Genomic DNA, 9060 nt, shown 5'->3' with positions numbered 1-9060 from the left:
TCCACACACCTAATAATAATCCCTCCAAGAAAACAAAACAATAATAAAAATGAGTCATTTTCAATCCATGACTGTTTGTGGGACATTGCTGTGCACAATTGGCTGCCGCGTTTGCCCACAAATATATAGTCAATTCACTTTACAATATATTCTGTGAAGCGCTTTGGGACATCTAGAAGATGTGAAAAGCGCTATATCAAATGCAAGGATTATTATTATTATTAATCATGGTGATGGGTTCTGACACTCCAAAACCTGGCTGCCTGAAAGCACAAGAAATCTCTGGATCAAGACCATCAAGTGTGCTGAAGAATGCATTTCTCAGAAAATTTGAGAACTGCACGTTTCTTATTAACAGTGCAAATTAATCAGGCGTGACCTGAAGATGGGGAAGGAAGGGACAAGGTAAAAGGATTGAGGGAGACTGTCTTCCAGCATTTTGGGTCTTAATTTGGTCACTTAATTCATAATTGTTTGTGAGACATTGTGTGCATTTGGCTGCTGCATTTCACCCACAAAATATAGTCAATTCATTTTACAGTATATTTTGTGAAGCACTTCGAGATGTCCCAACAACATAAGGCGCTATATCAAATGCAAGGATTGTTATTCTTATTCCATCTTTTCTGACCTTTCCCCATTTCCAGTAAAAAGGCTGAACTTTTCACAATGATTGAAAGACACTATACAAATATAAATTGTTCCATTGTTGCGTATTCAGGCATTCTTGCCCAAGGTGTGCCCATCATACAGACCATTGTGGTCATCTCACCGCATTCTCAGTCGTTTTGCAGGTTTGTGAAACAATAAGTGCAACGTCTCTGTTGCAATAGAGCTAAACGCAGCCCATGAATGAAAACAGATGGAAGTGAAAATAGACTATTTCGGAATGCCTCTGCTTCATAGTACAGCAATTGTAAGCAATTGCAAATTGAAGGACATAGTTGAAGCAAATCTTTTCTATTCCATTGTTCTACACCTCTCCATCCCCATCCAAATCTTACTAGGCACAGGAGTTACTGTCCGGTATCCAATTATCAAAAGCAATGCTACATAATAGTTATGCATATAGTTGATGCATATCAGTTAAATGAAGTACATATGTGTATACATTACTTCCCATTGTACCCTTACATGACAGCTATTTAGGCAGTATATTTTTCCTTCCCATCGCAAAAGATACAAAATAAAGCTTGCTACACTCCTCTTGTTTCACTCTACTTCCTGGTGCCTACAGCAGACAAGCCAACAGCTAGAGTTACAAGGTCCAGTCATATTTTACACATGGCAATCACATAGCTGGCTGGCTTGGAGACAGCTGTAGAAAGAGATGCTCTGAGGAGAGGGATGCAATGTTGGGACAGAGAAGCATAAACACTGTATACCCAACTGCTCCAGCAAGGTGTGAACTCCTGGCACCAGATTGAAGCTTAACACTACCTATGTCCTTCATCCATCTTCAGGGTTTGAAAATTATTTATTGTTGTATTAATACACATGAAAGCTCATCACCATGCTATACACATAAATACACACACAAAACATCACCAACACCTCAATCAGGCTACAAGATTCAAGCCTGTGGGCAATAATGCGATCTTTTCTTAAGATGAAGGGTAGAGGAAACAGCAATTACATTGGCTGGAGCAACAGTTTTTTTAAAAAAAAGTTTAGTAGAGATTTATCTTTCTAGTGTCATGGAGAAGTTACATAACTAGAGATGAGAAATTTATAATAGCAAGTTATTGCCATTTTAGCTGGTTAAACCGTACCCAATTCACACTCTAGAGTCCCCAAGTCTCAATTCCAATGTGCACCCAATACTTTCCAGAATTAGTTAAGAAGGGCAAGTCCCTCCAGAGAGAGACATGGTGCACATTTCATTCCAGACTCAGCAAAATGTTCACACCATCAGTGGTATACAAAGGTGGAACACACAATGCTTGCAATATTCTTGAAAGACACCAAAAAAAACCTAGAGCTGGGACTATTCACACTAGAAAACAAAAGTAAAGCCAAACAATTTTGGCCCTCACAGTAGTCCATTCTTGTACCTCCATACACTATGCCTTGGACAGTAGTGAGTGAAGGTGTGAATCCCATCCCACAGGATTGAAGGTGTGAATTGCCTCCCACCAGACAGGTTCACAGCACTCTAAAGAATTGTGGAGTATTGGGTTTACAGCGCTTTGGGACTTCCTCCAGATGTGAAAGGAGCTATACAAATGTAATTTGTTTAAAAAAGCTTGTTAGCACCAGCCCAGACAATGGGTCAAATGAAACGCAAAAAACTGCAGATGTTGGAAATCGGAAACAAAAACAGAAGTCGCTGGGAACACTTAGCAGGTCAGGCAGCATCTATGGAGAAAGGAATGCGAGTCAATGTTTCGGGTCCATGACAGTTCTGGTGAAGGGTTGTGGACCCGAAAAGTTGACTCACTTTCCTTTCTCCATAGATGCTGCCTGACCTGCTGAGTGTTCCCAGCAACTTCTGTTTTTGTTATGGGTCAAATGACTTCTTTCTATACTGTGGACTTTCCTATAGTTCAATGGAAGTCAGCCATTGTGTGACCCATCCCACCATGGAGGGGCACATCAATATAAGAAGCCCATCAAGGGCATTGGGACAACTGCAAGCCCTCCAACCCAAACAAGTAAAGGTCAGATCATGCACGTAATGTAGATTTTATCAGCCTACTACTGAAATAATCACATCGTGCAATAAGTGGATTTAACACTTTATTTATTACAATATTGGCATCTTTCTTTTCTTCTCCAACCCACCCACCCCACCCCTTGGTAATAAGCTATTGGCCATTCTCTGAAACAGGGTCTATAACCTTCTTGCTTATTCTCTTGTAAACGATGCCTTGAAAAGTTATTGTCTGAAACCAAAAAGCACACAAGGTTATAATCAAGTACTTTAGTAGTTTAGTCAATGGAAGACAGTGATTTATTTTATTGGTGAGCGAGGTTAGGCCTGCTCACCCACATTAAACAAATTGGACCAAATACATTCCATTTAGGGAACATGCATTGTCCTGCAGACAAGCCCCAATTCCCCACAAACTCTTCCAGGCCCCAAACTATCAAAGGACAATGCAGACCTGAACCCTGTCTTCATGACCATCTGAGCAAGTCAGGTGACCAGGTTGCCTCTCTGCAGGGCAAACCTGGCTTGAGCCTAGTGACCAAGTGCACAAGTGAGCTCTACATTATAGTATCTCGGTTTCCTCTAATGAGGGCAGATCACAATCCTCAGAATGGAAAGTGCTGGAACACCGGTCCCAGCCAACCGAGGATTGAAAGCATAGCTGTCGCTAGGAGCTCAATCTTTCCAACATGCTCCACTTATGGGTGTGATTCGGTTTTGTTTCTTTGTACCACAGGCAAATCTCAATCGGAGAACCTTTCTGGCAGTTGCTGGCTCAAGGGATAACTGACACTACACTTAATGGAAGAGAGTGATGTTCCTTTCATTGAATTATACCTCGATCTATACCTCTATCTTTAAGGACTCAAGTCACTGGTCTCAACTAGATTCCTATTTCAGCTCTTGTGGGTGTAATATTTATGTAGTGCCCAGGTGCTATAGGGGATTTGAGGAAGAACTTGGAACTGAAGGAGGGGGGGAGGGAGGAGAAAAGGTGAGAGAGTTAGTTACCACCCTTTCCACACCACATTTGTCCCTTGATCAGAGAAGTCTGTTCCTATACCCCAAACCACAGCAACCCCTTCCGTGTTGACTATTTGCGGGCGAAAGCAGCATTTTATTTTACATACACTAATGTCCCACAAACAGCATGGAATGACCAATTTTATTCTGGGGGATTGATAGCCAGGACACTGGGAGAAGTACCTTTCACTTTGAGTAGGGCCATTGGGATCTTTAATGTCCACCTGAACAGGCACAGACAAGACCTTGGTTTAATTTCTCATCCTAAGGATGAGAAGGCTAAATGCCAGAAATAAGAACATACGAATTTGCAGGCGACATCCAGTTCTTCTTCCACCATCCTGACAGTCACATGTCACGTCCCAAACTATATATTGTATCCTGAGATATTATTTCCTAACAGCAATCAATCTAATTTATTCTTGAAAGAATAGATACTTTCTGCTTCCACTGTCTCCCTTGGGAACCTGTTCGCCCACAAATATATAGTCAATTCACTTTACAGCATATTCTGTGAAACGTTTTGAGACGTCTAGAAAACGTGAAAAGCGCTAGATTAAATGCAAGGATTATAGGATTATTATTCCATACATTTACTACTAGCTCACTGAAGTAGTGTTTCCACAGATTTGTTCTGATTTTACCTCCCTTGAATCGCAACTAGTGTCCTCTGGTTCTACTGCTCAGTACAAGATAAAACAGCTCATCATGGTCTGCATTATATAGTCCCTTTAGAATCTTAAAGACTGTAATCATATCCTGCTCAACCTTCTGACGTTTAACAGGTGTCAGACTGTGTAGGAGGATGTAGAACTGAAACTTACATTAATCAGCCGATCCTCAACTAATTCTGCAACAGAAGTAATGGCTGCTGTGGTGACAACTAGTTTATTGTCACCTTCGAGTTTCATCATAGCCTGCAAACAAATAAAGTGATCAGCAGATTTAACTTTGTACAATAAAAACAAAATTTAATATAGCACCTTCACATTGTCAAGGCATTTCACAGTACTTCATAGGATTTTACTATAATGTTTAGTGCCTATTTTGTAGACCAACACAGAAGCTAATTTTTGGACAACAACATTGCACAAACATCACATAGCTGTGAAGTGAGCGACCAGTTTTATTGGGGAGGGGGGGATTATTGCCCAGGACACTAGGACAAGCTCCCTTCTCTTTTGTAACCACATAATTTTAATGTCCTGAACAGCAGACAGGACCTGTTTAACATCTCATTCAAAGGACGTCACCTTGAATAATGCAGCATTTCTCCCAGCACTGCACTTGAGTGTCAGTATAGATGGAGTTCAAAACCCTGACGTGGGGATTAAACAACAACTTGCACTTATATAATGCCCTCCATGCAGGGTAGTGTCTTAGAGCGCAGAGCCAGACTCCAAGCCGGGGGGGTGTGTGGAAGGAGGGGGATGGGGGAGGTGACCGTATGCACGGTCAAAAAGGAAGGTTTTCAGGCTGGATTTTAAAAAAAGGGAGAGAGGGGCAAGGTGGAGGGGTTGAGGGAGAGTTTTCCACAGTGGCTGAAAGTCCGACCTCCAATGGTGGAATGGAGGGTGTGAGGGACAAGCAGGAGGCTGGTGCCAGTCGAGTGGAGGCGCCTGGTGGTGGATCGGGGAGTGAGGAGGTCGAAGAAGCCAGGGAGTGAATGGATTCAAACACGAGTGTGAGCATCTTGAAGTCGATCCATTCGGTGATAGGGAGCCAGTGAAGCCTGGCCAGAACTGGTGAGGTGGGGGTACGGAGTTTGGTTTGGGTCAATATGTGGGCAGCAGAGTTCTGAATGAGCTGGATTTTTTGAATAGTGGAGCTAGGGAGACTGGCAAGGAGTGTGTTTGAGTAATCTAGGCGGGAGGTATGCACAAGGGTTTCGACTGTATTTGGGGTATGAGGTGCTCAAGCCACAGCTGATGGTAAATCGTGAAACCCGAGGAGATGGTGCAAGGGGAATTAAAGTGGAGGTTGAAATCACCCATTACGAGCAGGTGTTCAGTGCAGAGGGACAGAGATGAGAGGAGATATCAGTGAGGAAGGAGCCAGGAGGTTTGGGGGGGGCGGTAAACTAGGAGAATTTTGAGGGAGAGAGAGGTGGAATATTAGAGGGTGAGGTGCTCAAAGGAGGAGAAACAGCCAGCGGAATAGGGGGATAAGCCAAGGGAGATGAGGGCCACCTTGCCACCACATTGGTTGGGGCAGGGAGTGTGATGAATGGTGCAGCCAGGAGGGGAGGCTTCAACAAGGGAGAGGCTTCTCGCCAGAGGAGAGGCAGCTTTCTGTAAACTCAAGAATATCAATGAGCAGACATTTTAGAGGGAAATGGAGACAGGTTTGGTGGTGGTGGTGGTGGGGAAATGGAGGTGGGAGTGATATAGGGAGGATTTGAGGTTGTGGGGAAGAAATGACTGTGGAGTTTGAGGAGAGGCAAGCATTGGAGAGGATATGGATGAGGGAGGGGGAAGAGGTGTTTGGCTTTCGGAGGTGGTTGGTGCGGAGAGAATGAGTGATGGGACAGTTGGTACCGAGTGAGTGATGGGACAACAACTTACATTTATACAGTGTCTTTCAGGTCGGGAGAATGTCCCAAGGCACTAGACATTGAAAGGTTTGGATCTGAGCTTCAACTTTTCAGTAACATTACCTTGACTGTGTCTCCTGTTGGAGTTTCCATATTCATCTCTTTCCCAAGGGTAAATTCATTGACAAGGACTTGACTGCCAGTATGGATGGCAACTAGGATATCTTGTCCAGTTTGGACAATTTTAGTTGTACTTTTGAGGTCCTTGACTTTCCCAATCATCTCATCTGAGAGTCCTAAAGAAACAATCCTTGCATTTCATACAGTATTTTCATGTTGTTACAACACCTCAGAATATCTTCAAACCCTTCACAGGATTTCAATAATATGTAGTGACTATTTTGTAGGAAACCTCAAAGCATTCCTTAGAATCACTTGGGAACCAGAGCTGGGAGAGGAGGAAGTTGACGAAGGAGTGGAGGAAAAAAGGTGACCAAAAAAAGGGTGTTGGTGGGAGGAGTTTGAGTTTCTAGAAACTAGAATTTTTGGGTTAAGTCACTGCCCTGACTTAGTGGCTTTAGCAGCAGGGCAATGCTGTGTTATAATAATAATAATTACATTTGATACAGCATCTTATCACATTGTTGAGATGTCTCAAAGCACTTCACAAAATATACTGCAAAGTGAATTGACTATATATTTTTGTGAGCAAAACACAGTAGCGAATTACGCAAACAGTGTCCCATAAACAGTCGTGGATTGAATGATGAAATTATTGCTTATTTAATGCATGAATAAATATGTAGAAAGCGGCAAAAAAATACTGCAAAACACAAGAAGAGATCACAACCCATAATAGCATTGACAAGATAGGATCACCCAGTCAAGTGACTTATTGAAATCTATCCAGGACAACAGTTAGTTAAAAGGAGAAGAGAAAATAAGACAGTATTTGGCTTAATATTCCAAAAAAGGTTCTTATGAATAGAATAAAGTGAAAGACACATATGTCTACACAGTTGGCCTTGGCTTATCCATGGGTTCATCAGTCAGACTTAACAAGTGCATTAAGGCACCAAGTCATTTTCATTTCACCACCACTAACCCCCACCACACCTGCTACGAAAGGCAGTGAGGAAACCCAGTTTGAATGCACAACAGCTGTGCTCTCAAACACCAATGAGGTATTTCAGATCATTCTTGTCCTTGCTCTCAGTAGCCCAAACCCAGGATAAGTGATGAGCTTGATGCATTAGTTTTCCAGCAGATATTCCCGACATCAATTCACAGGGAGTACAATTTCTTCTGCACTTGACTTCCAGCTTCTTGCCCCCACCACCCCAAAACAAGTCATCAATTTGTGGACATCATAACATGGAATCAAGACTTGAACATACAATAAGCCTCCCAAATCTTACCCATGGCCTTCATGAATGGTACAGCATTCTCCTGGCTTTGGAGCTCATATTGGCCAGAGAAATCCATAGTAGATGTGCTGTCTGTCCAGAGAGAGAACTTACATTCACATGTCAAAATATAAATCAAAGGATTTATTGTAACTATTTTATAAGTAAATTCACAGACAGTTTGCACACAGCAAAGTCTTACAGACAACAACTTACAGTGCCCTTCACTTCAGAAAGACATCATAAGGCACTGAACAGTCAGCGTTTTGGGGGTCTGGAGGGGTGGAGGGTAGGGGATGGAATGAATGCACAATCGAAGAGGAAGGTCTTTAGACAGGACTTGCAAGAGGAGGGATAAGGTGGAGGGATTGTGGGATAAAGTTCCAGAGTATGGCGGCAGAGATGCTGAATGTCTGACCACCAATGGTTGGGATGGTAAGTGCGAGGGACCTGAAGCTGGCAGGTGTCTGCCAGCAGAGGGATTGGACAGGCTGATATGGGGTTAGGAGGTCGGAGGAGCAAGACGGTGTAGGGCTTTGAATGTGAGAATGAGGGTTTTGTACCAGACAGCCATGAAGTGAGTGACCAATTTTATGTGGGGATTGTTGGCTAAGACCACTGTGAGAAACTCCCTTCTCTTTATGAATAGCACCATGGGATCTTTTAACATCCACCCAAGCAGGTAGACAGGATCTCAGTTTAACATCTCATCTGGAAAACAGCACCTCCAACAATGCCCTAGAGCATCAACCGAGACTGTGAGCTCAAAGCCCCGTGGTGGAACTTGAATCCACAATCTTCTGACTCCAAGGTAAGAGCACAATCTGCTGAGCTAGGCTGCCACCATAAAAAGGCTTGGTATATAGGCCTTAAAAACAGACTCAAGCCTTAAATACATTTTGTAGCCACTCTTAAAGTCATTCAGAAATTTAGAAAAGGCAGGAGAGTTTGTAATTAAACTAAAAAGTAGATTTTGTGGAAACAGTATGGAATCAAATTCTGTTACAAATCACAGCTAGATTATGAAATTGCTCAAATCTTCATCAAACAAATAATGACAAACAAGAAGCTGAGATTTTTGTTCAAAAACAGAGAAAATATTTTACTCACACCTTCAACAGAAACACAGAATAATGGGAGAAGATTGAAGGAGACAATTTATAGGAAGCCCAATGACAATCCCAGGAGCAATATTGTAGCAGAGGTTTTTAATTGAAAGTGTTCTGTTTCCAATTTGATGTAATGGAAGCTAACTAGATGAGTTTATGAGTTCTGATTATCTCAGTACATTCTGCAGCTGAAAAGGTAACGGACTGAATTGAAGCATTTTCTTTTTCTGCTGCACTCAGACTGTGCTGTCTTCAGACTGTTATTTCACTAGGGCCTGGCTTCTCAATGTGCAGGGTAATCACAAAGTCTTCTTACCCTCCTATTACAAAACACTG

The 9060-nt window shown here is 42.5% G+C and overlaps 1 protein-coding gene across 1 annotated transcript; it reads right to left on the bottom strand.

The window, feature by feature from the left end:
- Positions 1–2456: 2456 nt before the first annotated feature.
- On the bottom strand, positions 2457–7787 carry LOC103181512 (fatty acid-binding protein 1, liver). The gene is made up of 4 exons (XM_007898042.2): positions 7628–7787; positions 6333–6505; positions 4501–4593; positions 2457–2885 (listed from the first exon to the last, which is right to left on the bottom strand). The coding sequence occupies exons 1-4, from the start codon at positions 7692–7694 to the stop codon at positions 2808–2810; spliced, it is 411 nt and encodes a 136-aa protein (XP_007896233.1). The 5' UTR covers positions 7695–7787; the 3' UTR covers positions 2457–2807.
- Positions 7788–9060: the final 1273 nt, after the last annotated feature.

Source organism: Callorhinchus milii, unplaced genomic scaffold (assembly GCF_018977255.1).
Source record: "Callorhinchus milii isolate IMCB2004 unplaced genomic scaffold, IMCB_Cmil_1.0 Scaffold1, whole genome shotgun sequence".
NCBI classification, from domain to species: domain Eukaryota; kingdom Metazoa; phylum Chordata; class Chondrichthyes; order Chimaeriformes; family Callorhinchidae; genus Callorhinchus; species Callorhinchus milii.
Note: the sequence above shows the minus strand (reverse complement) of the source record. Positions and strands in the feature narration are given on the sequence as shown.